This window comes from Clytia hemisphaerica, unplaced genomic scaffold (genome assembly GCF_902728285.1).
Source record: "Clytia hemisphaerica strain Z4C2 unplaced genomic scaffold, Clytia hemisphaerica genome assembly, whole genome shotgun sequence".
Lineage (NCBI taxonomy): Eukaryota > Metazoa > Cnidaria > Hydrozoa > Leptothecata > Clytiidae > Clytia > Clytia hemisphaerica.
The window spans coordinates 101,629-120,281 of NW_027104372.1; the positions used below are offsets into that span (position 1 = coordinate 101,629).

Genomic DNA, 18,653 nt, shown 5'->3' on the forward strand with positions numbered 1-18,653 from the left:
ATGATAAGAATTTCACAATCATGAAATTTGGCAACAAACACTAAGAATGGCATTTAAAGAACAATTTTTTAACTTTAAATCAGCAATTATCCCAAAGTAAGGCTCAATACCTTCACAAAAATGCTATTTTATGCTTCAAATGTGTATTTCTTGTTAAACCAAGTTTGAATTTCGATCCTAAGCTAAGAATACCGTAAGAATATTTTAGGATGATTTTTCCCAAAAAGTTAAGAATATCCATGATGAAATGAAAAAACACCATTCCTATAAAAAAAGTGTGCATGTATTACGACAGATTACGAAATTCAATGCTGTTCGGGGCATTCATAGCGCTAGCTAATTTCTAGTATAAGAACAAACTATAAAAATATAAGGCCAAAATGTTAAGAACAAGTCAAGAACATTTTGAGGCCTAACAGACTTAACAGAAATTTCTTAAGAAAGTGGACAAAAATGCTCACAAAATGGTGAACATAAGAACATGTTAAGAACATTTTTAGGCTTAAAACTCAAAAAGTTAAGAAAATCCTAAGGCTTCAAAAATTTTGCATGCTCTTATAAAAAAATATTTAGAAACATAATTATAGTAGATAATAAAGAGGTTGAAAGTGGTAATTAACTGCCTTTTTAATTAGGCATAATCAAACACAGCTTGTGTAAATAACAGCAACAAAACACTTTGTATACAAGCCCTTTTTTGCCTTTGATTTCATCACAGTCATTATAAAAAATTTCATCATGATAACATAAACGAAAGGGCGTCTATCTTTTATTGTCTTCTTTGAAGTGAGCTTCGTTGCCGCCTGTATTTCAAAATTGATATAGAATATCTGACAATATTCCGTTACAATTTTATTTCTTTAAGCTTGGTTCCCACTGGGCGATAAGAAGCGATAGAAAGCGATGACTTCTCTAAATGAAAACGATAGAAAGCGATGGAAATATGGAAAAAACAACAGATGTTTGAACAACCTCGTTCCCTGCGCATTATTAGACTGGAGTCGTTTATAATGCATGTAATACTAATAATAAACACAAATAATGAAACGGGATTTAGTTTGTATAAACGACTGGAAGAATCCGGTGTTCCAGCCTTATAGATACCGGGCCTAGCTACGCAGAAACTTGCGTAGCGAGAAAACAATTTATTAAGCAACAACAAACTCTCAAAATAAAATCAACTCAAATGAAACATTTTTAACACACAAATCCACACACATTTTATTTTCAAGAATTTTTTTTGAGCGGGAAAAAATTTCAATTGCGATATTGACACTTTTTTTTTGTTTGGAGTTGGTGCACAAAGGTTTCTAGACGACTAAAATTTACTTTTTTGCTTTATTTCTAATATGTCTGAATTAGTCGTCTAGCTTGCTAGACTAGCGCATTATCAGCTTTTTTATGCTTTAACTATATTAATTCTCTGGCGTCCATCAGTAGTGTAAATAAAGCCTGGGATACACGAGCACGAGGTTGATGTTTGAAGAGAAAAAAATTGTGATTTATTCACTCTGATTTTGTCTCTTTCGGTTAATTGATCAATCAAGTTACCATGGAATAGGTAATATTTGCTCTTCATCTTTGATTCTTTCTACAGTGATTAGATTGACACATGTGGGATAAAATTTCTTTATTGGTCTTCAGAGGTTAATATATTCTTTGAAAACTTAACCTCTGATACTCAGGGTAAGGAGCTAGAGTAAGTTATCTGCAATTTTTATCTAATTTTGGTGTTGAAATATTTCCTTCAGACGTAAAAATGTTATTTTGAATCCGTCTCAAACCATCAAAAACATGCTCATTTTTAAGTATAACCATCATTTTTTCAAAATAAACAAAAATCGTATAATTCTGATAAATCTACAGGTCAGAATCCTCATTTTAATGACAACCTCCGTTTTGGGGGCCATATACTGTAAATAGATAGAACTATTCAGTAAGGAAACAATAGGGAAGGCTAGTTTTTTAGAGATATGAATCTAATCATATCTAATCAATTATTCTATTGTCTTTATGCTGACAAAATGACTAATTTTGACAGAAATAACAAATCTGATGATTAAATACAAAACTTCTCAAACCAATTTAAAAATGTTTTCAAAGAAACAATTTAAAAATATTTTGTGCCATTAATTATTTTGATGCTGATAATACAAAAGGATAGAAATTGATACCCTAATCAAGCTCAAAGAGCGTCGAAATAGTTGTTTTACGCATTTGGCACGTGGCTCTAATAAGATGATAATAATGCAATATTTTCAAATGATAAGGAGAGACATTCTACGTTGGAGAAAGGAAAAAACAACTCGATAACCCAAATTTATCTGGTCGCTGGTCGTGGTCGCCGGTCGTGGTCGCCATATCTGGTCGATGTTTAGAAACTCCCTCGAAATCTTCAAAAGACTTCATCACAATCTGTATACATTTTTATATTTTTTTAATATTTACTCTCTTCTGATTGGCTAAAACTATTTGATCACTGTATGAGCTCGCACGCGCGCTTTTGGAAGTTGAAAATTTTCAGCCACCAAAATTGCACAAAATTGCACAGCAGAGCTCGAAAGAGTTCTAACTTTGTGTACAAATATTTATATTTTCTGACGTCAATGAGATTAACACTTTAACGATCGATGACGACGTCATTGCGTTCCGTGTCAAAAATACCGATGCCGAGATATATCGTCATCGCGTTCCGTGCTAATTACACAGAGAATTCATAGAATGCAGCCCTCCTGGCTCTTAGGGGGGGGGGCTAGAAGCTAAAGTTCCGGTTGGGGGCTCTTTTTCCCTAAGATCAGGGGGGGCTACTTACTCAGGGGGGGGGGCTATTTGTTTAGGTCTGTTGACTGGGGGCTAACCTAACAACTTTTTCCAAGAACTAAGAAATTTTTCTTTTTACATTTTGGTATTTTGTTTGTGTAATAATTAAGTCCTACTATTGACGTTTGTTGATTAGAATTTAAAAAGAAGACATATACATTTGGTATCTCTTTCTCTTGTGTGGACATGCAAAATGAAGACCTTGCATTGTTTGAAATTTTTTCCATTCTAACATTTTTGATTTTTTTTGTATTGTGGTGTGTGCGTGCGGGTGTGTGATATGTGATAAAGTTTGTTTATTGAAATGAATGACAAATAAAGAACGCAGCTATTTTCATGTGGTGTTTACAATTTTCTTAAGTTAGAATTGTCTTCTACTCACTTTTTTCAAAATAACAGTTTACTTTTCTTATAAAATTTTATTTTTTATAGAAGGAAAATCTTCCTCTAGCTATACAAGGCCAATAAATTTATTGTGAACTTCATATTCTATGGGAAATTTTCGGTATTATACTTCTCTTCTGTGTTATAGATGAACAAAAAAGAAACTCAGAAAAGTAATAAGCCAAAGCGAGGATCCGTGAAGGGTTTCGATGGCATTCACGGAGATTTGACAGTTTAGATTTTTAAGCATAAATTAAATTTTTTTTTGTATTTTGGTAGGGGGGGCTGTCTATTTCGAATTTTGGTGGGGGCTAAATCTCAGGGGGGGCCGAACCTTCAGGGGGGGGGGGCTTCAACCCCTCTGCACTCTATGGAATTATCATATTATGACGTCAGAACTTGACTTAATTAATAAACTTTCGGAATTAATATCCAAATACCGTCATACTTTCCCCAGTCCCACCGGATTAACTATGGCATTTTTTGATACATTATTTCTTGGGCCTACCTGGAGGTCCTATAGATTAAAAGTATAACCTGTGTTCGTCCGTTCGTCCATTCGTCTGTTACCAACTTTTCTCGGGATTGAATCATAGGAATTTTGTGAAAATGTGACGGAGCCCGATTTTCCAAAAATTACATTTGGGGGCCAATTTGGGCCCAAAACATGCCCAAAAATAGGGTTTTTTGGACTTTGTTAAAAAATCTGTTCATTACTTTTTCCTATTTTTTTGTACAAAGACGTGAAATTTAAATTGTGCTAAATATGAAAAAGTTCATTTTTCGAAAAAAAATCTTTGGCACCAACTAACAAAATTTTAAATTATTCAGTTTTTGTTTCTACATTGCCATCATTAAACTTTTATTATTCGTTTTATACTGTAAACAGGTAGGTCCATAAAAGTTTCGCTTTTTATTACCCTTTTATACCAACACGTCCTCGCACTTATTTCTACTATATGTGTAGATACGTAGATATGTAAAAACATCCGTAAATCTACTACCTGAAGTGGATAAATTTTGGCGTGGATTTAATTTGGTCATGGAGATAATAAAAATATAGATGGAGATACCACTCCTACTATTCTATTGTATTGTATCGTTGATAGCAAACTGTTGCTTTGTTGCTCTGGGAAAAGCCATTAATTTTGCTTTCGCTCATAGGAATACTTGAGTCCAAGAGAATTTGAATAAAATCACGCTACATTTTTAATTTGTTCATTGTGTGATGACAGTTTTGTTTAAAAAACATAAGAAAACCTTGCAAGAATAAGCACAGAACATCGAATTTGAAATGTTCGCTGCTCAGGGAATCCTCGGCAAATTTTGTCAATTTTTACATATTTACTAATGCCAATCTTTCAACTATATTCTATCAAGATTTTGAGGCAGCTGCTATTTTAGATCTAAAGATATTTATAACAAAGAACCTTCCACAAACAACAAAGAATTCGCAAAATTTGAAGAAGTTTACCTCTCGAAAGTTTCCCGATAAAATAAAACTTCTTTTAAAACTATAACTAGCAAGTAGCTGTCGCTATGAATGCCCCGCCGATAGCAGATATTAGCCCAGAGGAACTTAGCCATGAAGAGAGCAAGGGAATCATAATCAGACTATAAATTGGTGAAATGAGTCTTCATAAAAAGTGCTCAATGTTACTAGAGCTGTTTAAAGTTAAAACACGAGCCGATGCGGTTAAAATGACGTTTAGAACATCCCACCGTTCTGCTCGCTATAATATAGCGAGTTGAACCTGATTGGTCGAAAAAAGCTGTGAAATATTTGTAATAATTATCGGAGCCGCGAACTCACTCACTAAACAATTATGCGCAATTATCTCATTCAGCCGCGGCTTTTTTATCTTAGTAAGGGTAACCACGGTAAAACATATCAAAATCAAAACATTCAAATCAAATGCTTGATTTAATAAGTAGACCTTTCTCAAAGCTATTCACAATTGCCTGTGTTATTTAAAGCTTTTACAATCCTTGTAGTGTTCTTTTCATTCGAATTTCCTTGTAATGATCTTAAAAACTTAAATATCTACTAAAATGCTCCATATAAAAATCATAAGTCATGTTTCGACCGATGAGTCCACGGGTATTGATGAAACGGCCCCATATAAGTCGATATGCATCATTTTTATAACCTAGCTTAATTTGGTAGAAAAACTTGATCAATCCATGAGAGTAATTGGTATGACCAGTTGCTTTGAAATAAATAAGTATGCTATCATTAATATTTCGCAAAATCATGTTGATTGAGAACAAAGCCCCCTTTCAAGCTCTCTTCTTTGATCCTCGCAAACTTTTCAGTTCGTGATTGAGAGAGTGATATATTTTTTACTTCTGTTTAGTTGATATAAAAGGTCTGCCAAACGCTTCACCGGAGAGTCTTTAAATTGTGAGCTTCCCTTTATTTTTTAAAAGGATAGAAAGAGAACGGAGAGTGTATTCTCCTCTCGCTGAGCTAATGGTTTGTTTGCTCTTTCCATTGTTGGCCAATTACCTTACGAATGGTTTATGTAAATCTAATAGCGAGAGATTGATCTCTCGCGTTCTCTTTCTCTTCAAAAACATGTAAAAAACCTAACAAATCGACACCCTGGACACTCACACTGCTACTCTGGATTCTAAGAGATTCTACGTTCTGTAAAATGCAAAGAAAAATAAAAACATAACAGTAAAGATTGCGGCCAAAGTAGCGATATAAACTTTCAGATTAAAAACATAGCTGTAGGGCTGTATTTTTTAGGAAGAAAACAGCTCTAAAACGCTTGAAATTGAGCTTTTTTATCGCGGTTTTTTGTCGAACCGCCATCTTTGTTTATGCAAAAGGCGCCATTTTTAAAGGGACATTTTACGAATAATTAATACGGTTAATAAACAATAGAGAAGTTTCTGATTCGCCAATTCATTTTCTGGCAATTTTTGACTAAGTCTGGGATGTTCTAAACGTTTTCGCCAACAAAAATCATAAAAAAGAAATAAGTTTATACCTAAACTAGTTAAAATGTTCTCAGTAAGATCCATACATAACGAAAGTATCAATCTAAAAAAAAACTGTTAAATCTACACTTTCTGATGATACAAAGTGACCTAAATTAAAACCATTACAGATTTCGCAACATGTTAAGAACTAGAATGATATCAAAGTTAATTTTCTTCAATCACCAGATAAAAATCACTTTTGAAAACCCAATCATAAGAATGTGTATATACTGTGAAACTGAAAGTGCTTCACTCCCATAAAGAATACATAATGCAGATTAAAGGTGAATTCCAAAATGAAGAATTGAATATACAATTTCAGTCATTTGATTTGAAATTTAAAAAGTAAGTAACTTTGGACTGGTGGCATACTGTAGATATAATTTATTTGTATCAAAGGTTACTGAAAATTATCTAAAAAAATTTAACAATCTTTATACGTGTTTCTGCAAAAAGTTTTCAGTTAGAATAAAATTTCTTCATGGTTACTAAAGATATGAATTTGATAGTTGCTCTCAAAATTGGCAGTTGAATCAGATACTTTTTATAAAGGTATTAATTTTCAGGGATTAAAAATTTCCCGGATTTCACAGCCTTTGTTCTTATTTACGAAAGACCATAAAATAAAAGCCTAAGAAAATCTGAAAAAGGGCCTTCAGCAAAAATTAGTCACCATGAAAGTATTAAAACATAATCTAATCCACCACTGTACACAATTTTTTCTATTGCTGTAATCCACTTCCACTTCCCTGGCAAGCAAGAAAGCGGAGATTCTTCAACGAAATGACTGTTAATACATAAAAATACCAAAACTTATTTTATCACTTTTTGAAAATAACTTAACGTGGGAAAACACGAAAATAAGTCCTTATTGCGAAAAGCTTAAATTTTGTGGATAGTGGATGCCCAACCGTGAGTATAAATTAATGGTAGAATAAATTATTATGCGGAATTAATCAATGTGAATGGCTGAAGAATTGCCAAATTTAAATAATGCGAATTAGGGCCTAATTAATTAATCCTGCATTAATTTGTCCTCGCATAGATTCATACTCTTAAGGTAATTCCTGCGAAATATAAATTGATCCAATTAAAGTAGTGCCAGACTTCGTATTTCAACAAGTGACAAGTGTGTTTGTTTCACTCCCATAAAAACAGATTCATCTTGTCTTAAATCCATATGTTTTGAAAATAAAGGCCAAGGGAATTTCAGATACCGTGTCCTGTTGTAACCACCGCCAACACGGTTAAAAACTTTTCACTTCACAGGTAGGTACAACATTGTGTTTGTATTTTATTGGACGTCTGGTTCTAAAAAGTCAAAAAGTTTATTCAGTTTTGATTTGAGCAAAGTATGCTCCTGCGTTCAACATCAACACAGTACAGTGTGCAGTGGTGGTATTATTAGTAGAGAGAGTGTTCGAATCTGTTCATAATATGAGGCTGAAAATCTTCGGCGTACATACATATCGAAGTACCCTTCTGGCACAGCAGTGACATAAACAGCATTTTCAAAGTTTGCTAAAGCTTCAATATTGGCGTAAAGAATTATTTACAAAATAGCATCAAATACTCCATAATCCATTGTTTTTCGGCTTTTGTTCCGCTTCTGTTTACATTTTTCTGCTCGCTGCTCCCCATGCTCAACCATTTTTTGCTGTAGTACACTGTGCTTCAAATGTCCACGAGAATGAATCGGTTCATGTTAGTCATAGTACATTCTCATTGGCATGTCTCACTCACTAAACCTTCTGTAAGAAACTCAATTTTGGTACCAGTTTTTGGCACGTTTTGGCGCAAGGCTTACTCTTTGAAAAATTACTTTTGGCGCATGCAATATCATCCATTAAGGGTACGTACGTACTCTCTGCTGGGTTTTGTCTTTCAACCAAAAATTTCAATTTAATTTCCTTCAAAATGAAGTCACTATATAGGTAAACAATATGAATTAACGGTCAATTTCCCTTTTGTCTATCTATGCCTTTATAATATCAGTAGGGTTTCCGTAGAGCAGCGCATAATATAACACTGTGTGTAACACACTGTCATTGAAGATGTCCGTCGTCCATTCTGACAATCGTATAAGGTTTGATCCAATATCAGTAGTTTGATAGTGATTCATTCAGTAGCAAACAATGTCCCTCAAGTAAATCCAGTTGAGCAACTACGTTAAAAAGATATTAACCAAGCAAAAATCTTGTGTGCTGTTTGGTTTGTTGTTTGTGCAAGCTTTAGCCTGTTAGCTGTGTGGACTGGCAGTGCAGACGGAACTTTCGATTTCTCGCTTTCTCAAATGCTCTGTGTAAAAGGCACGGAAGTTAAAAAAAATATCACGAAAAAAATCGGAAAAAACATGAATATTTTTCTGGCGAGCAGGTCCGCTACGTGAAGCAACAAAAGCCCCTGCGGGGCAAAGAAATTATTACTCTAAAAAAAATTCGCATTTTACCTAAAAATACGAGGTTTCGTTGGACAGAATAACTTTACTTGACTGATTTTTGCTATCAAGGATTGGTAATCAAAGGAGGCCGATTTGAAAGAATTTTCTAAAGGGTTTTATGACTTCTCTGGCTATTACAGAAAAGTTGTTACTCCATCTATATTTTTATTACCTCCATGATTTGGTGAATGACCAAAATGCGATTTTTGGCGGGGATTTAATATAGCGAATGCTTAATTTTGTAAATTTCATCGGGGATTAAATTTGGCGAATGGACGATTTTTGAAAATTTGGCGGGGATTTAATTTGGCGAAGGACAAAAAAAGCGTTTTTTATTAAAGTGTTTTTTATTAAAGTGTTTTGTTGAAGCTCAGAATAGAAAAATAATACATGTAACATAAGATCGGTAATAAAGGTAAAAATAGTTTGTTAAAATGTTATTGCTCTAGCCGCAGGTGAGCATTAAAATGGGTGTTGGGGGGGACGGCGTTAAGATTCCAAAAAAGTATTTCCCGATTCGGTTTCTATCGGATGTTCGGGAGAGCGGGAAATCCGCTGAAGAAAACGAAAGCGCGAGATATTATCTCCTTTATTGTGTTGTTTATCTCCCTTATTGTGCGTTCCTGCTTGAGCAATCGATAGAGAAAAGTTGATGAAAATGAAGTTAGCTTCCTAATAAACTGCCAGTACAAATCAGTTAGTGAAGTAAACATTGGCTGGTCACGAGAAAACCTAATCGATATTCTTGCCAAATTTTCTGCTAGAGAAGGGTGAGAATTTGCTTTCATTCTTTTTGATTACCATATTTTTAGTGTAAAAAGATAGGTTAACAAAACCATAAAATTCTGTAGGTGTAACTTGACAATGAAACTTTCAAACACACATCCATTGGAATTTAAAAGAGAATACTAAAATTACAACATTACAGTGAAAATTTGAAAACGATCTGAGTAGTTTTTGTGGTGTTATGTTTATGGCTGAAAATGATCCTTTGTATTCATCATTGTTGACTCTGGCGACCGCTCCTTTTGATTCTTCAAACCCGACACATATTTTTTACAAACAAATGACTATGAGAATTCAATAAAGGATACTAAAACACAATTCCAGTGTAAATTTGAACAAGAATGGAGAAATCTTCACAGTTTTATGGCTGAAAATGATCGTTTTTGGACTTTGCCGTATATTTTTTTCATCGCGGCTTGCGACCGTTCCTTTTGATTTTTCAAACCCGACACAGATTTTTTACAAACATATGACTATGAGAATTCAGTAAAGGATACTAAAACACAATTCCTGTGAAAATTTGAACAAGATTGGAGAAATTTTCACAGTGTTATTGCTGAAAATGATCGTTTTTGGACTTTGTCGTAATTTCATTGCGGCTGGCGACCGTTCCTTTTGATTTTTCAAACCCGACACAGATTTTTTACAAACATATCATTATGAGAATTCAGTAAAGGATACTAAAACACAATTCCTGTGAAAATTTGAACAAGATTGGAGACTGGCTGGCGACCGTTCCTTTTGATTTTTCAAACCCGACACAGATTTTTTACAAACATATCGCTACGAGAATTCAGTAAAGGATACTAAAACACAATTCCTGTGTAAATTTGAACAAGATCGGAGAAATTTTCACAGTTTTATAACTGAAAATTATATTTTTTGGACTTTGTCGTAATTTCATTGGCTGGGGCGACCATCCCTTTTGAAGATTTTTCAAACCCGAAACAGGTTTTTTCTAAATATACCACTATTTATTACATACACACTATTGTACCATTTTATTTGGTTTATCCTACTCTTTTCCAAGTATTATCCCAACAGAAAAAATAATGCTTAACTCAAAGCCGTGGCCTCTAATTTAGGCTATTTTTCTCCCCAAAATTTTATCCGGACAATCAAATCAACGGCGCATCATGGCTTCGCTATTGGCAAGTTTAGAAAAAAATTAATTTATAAGAACTTGGAAATATTCACTTCTAAATATTTATCTCCTTTAGCTACAATTTGGAACTTTTTAGTCGAGGATGAGTCGGCGGGGGTGGGATTGGTTCTTTAGGCAAGAAAGTGCATGTGTAATCACTTAGATCACCGGATTTTTCGCCGACTCCGGCAGGGAAAGAGACTTACGCAAATTTAAGAATATCATGAATTATCAAGTTATTATTCAATGATGTTTGATTAATCTTACAAAAATGATTAAAGTCGTATATTTAGTGTTCATGCTGCTTATTGATTGCACTGTCATGTTGACGAATCTTCTCGGGGAGCTGCAAAACACCGTCGTAAGTAGCAAAAGCAAGTCATCCGGATCGGTGCGCTACAAAACCCTCGTCATGTATGTGTACTTTTCAATGTGTTGTATTACCGTTCGTCGTTTCATAGCTTGGTCTGACATAGTGTGGGTACGTTCCCTCGATTGGTTTTAACGGTGTCTCCACTGTTGTCGACAATGGGTTCGTTTTCGTCGTTGTTACATAGTACATGAATAAGTAAAAAGAAAATAGCATTAAACTTAGTTTATGGGAAGAAATTTTCGCGGAATTTAATTTCGCTTCTTTAGGTGCCATTCGCACAAACAAATTTTACCCTTAGGAAAATCACCCCTAAAGTTAATTAGTTCGTTTTTTTTCTTTATGTGCTAATTTTGGCCCCCGTGACACTCATATGACGCGCAATAGAGAGAAAATTTCGGGGTATGTCCGAAGAATATAACAGTTATGCATATTATGAATCCCCTTTTTGCATTCCATTTCCGACCTGTTTATTTTATCTAATCCTTGCATCTTTCTCAGCTTACGGCTAGAGCTTCCAGCGCAGCTGGTTTATTACGGTTAGTACACGATCGGCTTAGGAAAGGCAATGATTAGTTTTCTAAAATTTCTCCATAAAAAACATGATTTTCCTTTAATTTTGGTGGGAATTTAATTTGGCGAAAGGGAAATTTCGAAAAATTTGGCGGGGATTTAATTTGGCGAATTGCCGAATTTGGAGTATTTGACGAGGATTTAATTTGGCGAATTTTGTCAAAATTAACGTCTGTCTATTATTTCGCATAATTAAAAGTTTAGTAAATACTTTTATACATTTGGGGATCATGTAAAAGATTTCTTTTGAAAGAAACTCATTTCAATTACACTTGGAGCTTTCTGGGGAATTCGTAGATAGAAAACTGCATACTGATACATTCTGCTAGACATTAAAGGGACATAACAGTACTTGCGAAATTTGTAAACAAACTGTATGCAGCGGATACAAAATCAAAACAAATGTCACATGTCAAAATAAAAAATAAGCCAAATATGGCTAACGTTGATTGTTCAATTGTTTTACAAGTTTGTTTTGGACACGTGATTTTAATTGTTCTCTTTAATGACACGTGGTTCGCGCAATGTTTACATTTTACTACTTTAATGTCCCTTTGATGGCTCTGACCATAGTCGGAAAATTGATTTTAGTATTTGAACATAAAAGTTATGTTTTAGGTTCTTTAACACTTTTAACAAAGAATTGTCTTTATAAATTGCTTTTTAATCAAATCCCTTATGAGTAATTAAGAGTTTAATCGTCAGCCGTGCAAAATTACTCGAATCTGATTGGTTTAGAGGAGTGCGATTAATCGTTAATTGCACTATTACCACTTTTTGCACTCTTCGGCGGGGGGACACTTTTGTCCCCTTATTCTTTTCTCTCCCAAGTCCTGTGTCAGAGACTGTTTTTTACTATATAATAAAAAACAAAGACATTAACGATTAATCACTCGTAACAAAGGAGAAAATACCGTAATTTGCACTCGTCCTTCGGACTCGTGCAAATTACTATTTTCTCCTTTGTTACTCGTGATTAATCGTTAATTGCACTCCAAACCATACGATTACTAGTACTAATTGCAAAAACAATGCTATGAACTTAAAAAAGACATTAATAATATGTTGCATTACCTTCTTTTATAAAAAGTGCTAAGTTTTAATGGGTAATTAACCTTTTTGTTTCGAAGTTTTTTCAAACTGTCTGCAAATAATTGAACTGTTTTAAAATTTTCGGAAAAAATTTCTTAAATGATGCATCAAAAGTTATGGCTGTTTTCTATAAAAAATTTTGATGAAAATTTGGTAAAAAAACACTATTTTCAAGATTTTGAGACAAATAAGCTTTAGAAAAATTTTCCGAAAATCTATTTTTAGTTCGGTAAAAGATACACCCTCTACCGCAAAAAAATTTTCAAAATGTATCTTCTTCACCGAGAATAAGCTCGCCAAAGTTAAAATACTCTTCGCAAAAGTCTTCATTTTCTTCTTCATCAATTTTTTTCATTGCGATTCTTAAATTCTCAGACTCAAAGATAATTGGCCTAACAGAAAATGTATAACATGCCACAGTTTTGTGTGCTTCATCAAGTAGAAATTCATATTTTGTACTTGGCAAATATTAAGAATTCACTATGGTCAGAGCCCTTAATATGGTAATATTTGCTCTTCATCTTTCATCATTTTTTTACTAAAAAATTAAGCTCCCACAAACGCTACCATCATCTTCCGCCACCAAAATCACCAACAATGGATGAGGATCCACCTCTGATAGTCAGGGTACTATAAACAGCTACATGTTTTTTTTATTAGAACTCAGTTTATAAGAACATTGAGGCTGAAATTCGTCGAAAAATTAAGAACATCGTAAGCGAACATGCCCAGCCTCAGTTTGGAACAAATGACAGGAGACTACAATTGTTTCCTCTTTTCAAGCAGTTTTAACTGAACTTAGGGATGGATTTTCTAAAATCGAGAGTTAAATATTGTCCAAATTTTACCAATTTTAAGTGCTCTTTATTTTGCATGATATTGTCGATTTAGAGTAGTCTGAAAAATTAAGAACGCATTTAAGAACATTTTAGGCTGAAAATTTCTAAAAATATAAGCACATCCAGGCTCAGCCAAATTTTAGGTGTTCTAATAAAAAAAACGTGTAAAGTGAAATTAAAGTGGGTCGGATTGAAGCCCAAATGAACGACACTCTTTTTGTAAAGATTTTTTTATAAGAACAATGAGCCTCAAAATCGTCAAAAAAAATTAAAAACAAAGTTAAGCTTGGGACTACAATTCAAGCAATTCAGGGGTCAAAGTAGTAAAGATTGGGTATAAAGCCTAAAATACCTCAATTTCACAATTTCACCATCTAAATAAGAACAGGATAAGAACAATTTGAGACTCAAAGTGGAAAAAAATTGAAGAATAGCCGATCCTCATCAAAAATCTACTGGTTCTTATTTAAAAAAAGAGTGTATTCCAGATAAAAAATCACTTCACCCAAAATGTCCTGGATTTCTATAGAAAATTTTATAAATTCCCTTGATCGCTTTTTACAAAATGTCATTGACTCCCTGGATTTCCTATGTTTTTTTGGTCGGACACCTTCTTTTCTTGGACAAGGAATCCGACCAAGTCAACATTAGAAGGAGTTGAATAAAGCTGGAATAGTCCAATTCGTTACTTCAAATTTCAGCGTTACTTAAAAGATATCAATTGTTTCAATATAAAAATTCTAATCACATATCAGTCTTCTTTTTATGTAATCATATAAGAAATCCGCGGCTGGAATGGTGACGCTATTATTTTTGTCGTTAAAGGATGTTCTATCTGTGTCTCCGTGGTTTATAAGACCAAAATCGAAGACGACAAAATCCTTAACCTTAAAAGTTTATAATATGCGATTGAAGAACAATTACTTTTCACGTGATCAATACAGGAAAAGCGTGAAAAAGCATCGAAGATTAAATCTTTCACTTTAGGTCAAGGTAGTACAGCAGCGGTGACAACATTCACACCCCAATTTGACCATTCCTCGCCATGGTCAAACCGCGCCTCTTCATTTTTAGATGTTCTCCCTTACACCTTTGCATAAAGTTATCAAGCAAAGATTATAATAATCTTTTACTTTTGATCAAGGTAGAACAACAGCGGTGACAACATTCACACCCCAATTTGACCATTCCTCGCCATTGTCAAACCGCGCCTCTTCATTTTTAAATGTTTCCCTACGCCTTTGCATAAAGTTATCAAATGAAAATAAATGTTTTAGTTTAGATCACGGTACAGCAACGGTGACAACATTCACACCCCAATTTGACCATTTCTCGCCATGGTCAAACCGCGCCTTTTCATTTTTAAATGTTCTCCCTACACCTTTGCATTAAGTTATCAAGCAAAGATTAAATTTTTCACTTTAGGTCAAAGTAGAACAGCAGCGGTGACAACATCCACACCCCAATTTGACCATTCCTCGCCATGGTCAAACTCCGCCTCTTCATTTTTAATCGTTTTTTCGACAGCTTTTCCAGCGTAAGGTATCATTCCATCGGAACTTGCAGCACCCTTTGCGACATCAATTTTAGCTACTTCGCTGATCTTCTTCCAATCAATTCCTTCTTTTTTGTCTTCTGCCATCGCGTTTATTACCTGGGAAACGAAAATGAAAATAGAAAAACGGAAAAATATTGCGAAGATTCTCATCTTTCAGTTCTGGCCATTCCTACACCCCCTTCTCACAGACCCACTGTAAAAATTGGCCAAAATAACGTCCCCAGTGGAAAATTATACTCTAATTTTTGTCCCTGCTGAAAATAATGGGATGAGCAAATCCCCACTGCAAAATATTGAACTATTTTTTCCATCCCCACTGAATTTTTTGGCTAGCCTCAGCCATTAGAAACATGGGACTATCAATCCCCTATCGAGTTATGGTCCGTTATTTTTACCCCCACTGGCTGATAGAATTCCACCGGGTCTTCGAGAAGGGGGTGTTTTCTTATTCTCATTTTAGAAATAATTCGCAAAGGAAGTGCCTCTGGAAACTTTGGCAAATTTCCTGTCAACCTTACTCTATCATTTGAATGGTCCTTTAGCCTTTTAAACTAAATGGCAGTACAGCAGTTACTGAGTAACTTGAACCTCCATAACTCGAACCAGGGATATGTTATAGCGGAGCTGGATGAAGGACGAGAATCCCTTAGCGGATTGATTCTTTGTCTTTTCTATTGTAAACTGTTCATAATAGAAATCCATCTCTGTCCCCTTGAGTGTTCTGTTTTTATAAGAAAAATGAAGCAGAGAAAGTATTCATGCAGTACGTTTGCACATATTTTGCTATGATGTTCCCGCTTTTCATCAAAATAATATTTGTAGAAGATACCCCAAAAGCTTCCTTGTAAATGAAATCTATTTTTATCAGCGTGTGTTATGAATTTGAGAAGCTTTCATGATTTCTCTTTAAAAATTTCGGAAGTAAATATTTTGACAAATATTGTTTCAATTGACTTGAAATTTTTTCCATAATCAGACATACCGACTTGCTATCTGAAAATATCAGTGAGGCACCCCGCGGTGTAGCGCGGTATTTCAAATGAAAAAGTATTATTTATAATCTTAGAGAAGAAACTTCTTATAACTTTACTAATGAAAACAATGTTTTTCATTTTTTTAAATGTCATTCACCAATGTTTTACAGACCCTCTTGATAATTAAAAGTTTTTAATCGTGAACGATAAATGCAGCAGCAGAATCATTGGCTAAGAGGAAATCCAAATTTCACGAGTTTGTAATTAAAAAAGTTAAATTTCATATTAAATTTTAATGTCAGGGACAGAGATAGAACAAGGCTTTTTTAAATGTGCGTTATCCAGCTCCGCTATAACATATCCCTGCTCGAACACATCAAAAACCTTATTAAACCCGAAGAGCTAGATGTCGTGCTTCAAGCTCTTCCAAGAAAAAAAGTGGGTATTGCAAAAAATATTGCTGCTGCTATTGTTTCCAAAAACCTGCAAAGCTTCTTATTGGTCAAGCGCTGAAATTCAATTGTAATGTCACGTGACCTATGTAGGATTTCCTACCTAACCTCGGCACACTTTTCATCCAAAGCACGACATCTAGCCCAGCTGGCAAACAACGTTATTTCAACGTTCATCTAACGTTATATGGACGATGTGAACGTTAGATAAACGTTGAAACAACGTTGTGTGCCAGCTGGGAGCCCTTCGGGCTTTATAAATCTATCTATAGACCATAGTAATCACCTTGTTAGCTGCTCTCGCGAATCCATTGCAAGCCCCAGATACAGGGTTAGGTATACCATGAGCAAGAACTTGAGCAGTAACACCAACAACTTGTGATCCAGCACTCAATGTTATTGCACTTAACTTTTCCCCATTACGTCCTGCCATACTGATCAGATCACCTGAAATAATAAAATAAATAGTGCGATTCTTATACATAGGTAGAACATTAGCGTTGCGGTACGTAAGGTTGTAGGTTCAAACCTCCAGGAAAAAGAGTCTAAAAAAAAAGTCCAAGAAAAGAAGTGACGCCCTGCCCTCCCCTTCTTTGGGTAGACAGCTATATGAACAGGGAGCCTTAAGGTCGACCTCGAATGCGAACGCAAACTTACTTACCAGTTCAAAAAAGAGGAGGGAGTAAAACTGAACGTGATAATTTTAACCGTTGTAAGATCAAAAGCATTAAAAGATAAGCAAATAATAAAAACTGAAATTCAGCCCAAAGTTTCCTCCCATTTCCATGGTCCTAAACGAAATCTCTGAATCTAAGAGATATTCAATTTCTTAAGAGAAAACTTTTAAAAGGTCAAGACTTCCAAACCACAACTTGGCTTAGCATCAGAATGTTTTGTAGAAGACACACTCACCTGCCGTGTCACTACTGAAGGGTGCGGCCAACCCAGCGGCGGTTGTTAAGGCAACAGTTTTTCCCGCAGTTCCAATAAAACTATCATCTGTCCAATTTTCCCATCTTGACCTCGCCCGATCGGGTTTTCCAACAATGGCATCACCCAGTGATTGGACCGATCGGACAACTTCGTCAACGACTGGGATTTTACTCATTTTAAAGTCTTTTTTGGTTCGATGACACTTCGTTTTTGGTTGGTTTAGTTTTCTTAAATGAAAATTAACGAGTTTCTCTTGTACATTCCCTAGATTTCTGATTGATTATTAATCATTACTGCTTCATGCTGTACATGTTTTTTTTACTGTAAGAAAAAAGCTTTACAGGCTCTAGAACATGCAACTTCTTAGATAATTTTCTCAGAAAATCATAATAAAAATTTCATAGAAGCGATACAAGCCTCATTTATTTAAAACCAAAAAGATTTCAGAGATTTTGACGTTCTAAAACCGATTACAAGATTTGTTTTTAAATAAGAGTGATATCCTTTGCTTTTTCACCAGTTTTAATTTACAAGCTTTTTGATATTGGATTGACACGGATGTGGAGCAAGGTTGGTCAGAGAAAGTGGAAAAGAAAAACAGTTTTTTGCTTGTATCAGCATAATATAACAATAGGCAGACACTGTCCTGATATGAAACATGTTGATATGAAATAGTATGTAAAAATAAAACCTTCAAGCTACCTTCTGTGTTTTCTTCTCTTTTAACCAATCTTCTTTCGTGGTTCTTTTTCATTTTTGTTGTTGTGCAAATTATATTGCCTTAGCATTCCTATGTTATCAAGAGCAAACGAAAAGTTCTTTTTTGAATCGTCTTATAAATTCTTCAAGTTCAAACAAAAAAGGAAAAGCATGTAGACCAAATAAAGCAAGATATTTTTTAGCAATTTTAAGCAATATTAATTTTTAAGAACCAATATAAAGCTGATACTCGGATGTTCTTATCTAAATGTTCTTAAAATATTTAAAATATGCTTATCTTATTCACTTATTGACTTAAAAGGTGTTTAACAAAATCAGCATTTAGGCATTTCTTAAATCTGAGGCTAACATTTTTATTAAGGGCTACTTAGACTACACAATATATTGACGAACAATATTCGACAATATGGTTTGCGGACCATAATGTACGAAGTAAACAACTGGTACTCTATTATAAAAAGGAATTTTCTTTCTGTAAACAATCCCCCTTTATTGTTGGAATATTGCAAATCGAGCTGACAATATATTGCGGACACCTTTTCAATATATTGTCGACATTCAGCAATATATCATCAAT

General features: G+C 34.4%; 1 protein-coding gene across 1 annotated transcript; it reads right to left on the reverse strand.

The window, feature by feature from the left end:
• Nucleotides 1–14,765: 14,765 nt before the first annotated feature.
• LOC136818585 (uncharacterized) lies at nt 14,766–17,679 on the reverse strand. Its single transcript, XM_067074916.1, has 3 exons — nt 17,336–17,679; nt 16,710–16,870; nt 14,766–15,093 (listed from the first exon to the last, which is right to left on the reverse strand). Exons 1-3 carry the CDS (start codon nt 17,529–17,531, stop codon nt 14,866–14,868), a joined length of 585 nt encoding a protein of 194 aa, XP_066931017.1. The 5' UTR covers nt 17,532–17,679; the 3' UTR covers nt 14,766–14,865.
• Nucleotides 17,680–18,653: the final 974 nt, after the last annotated feature.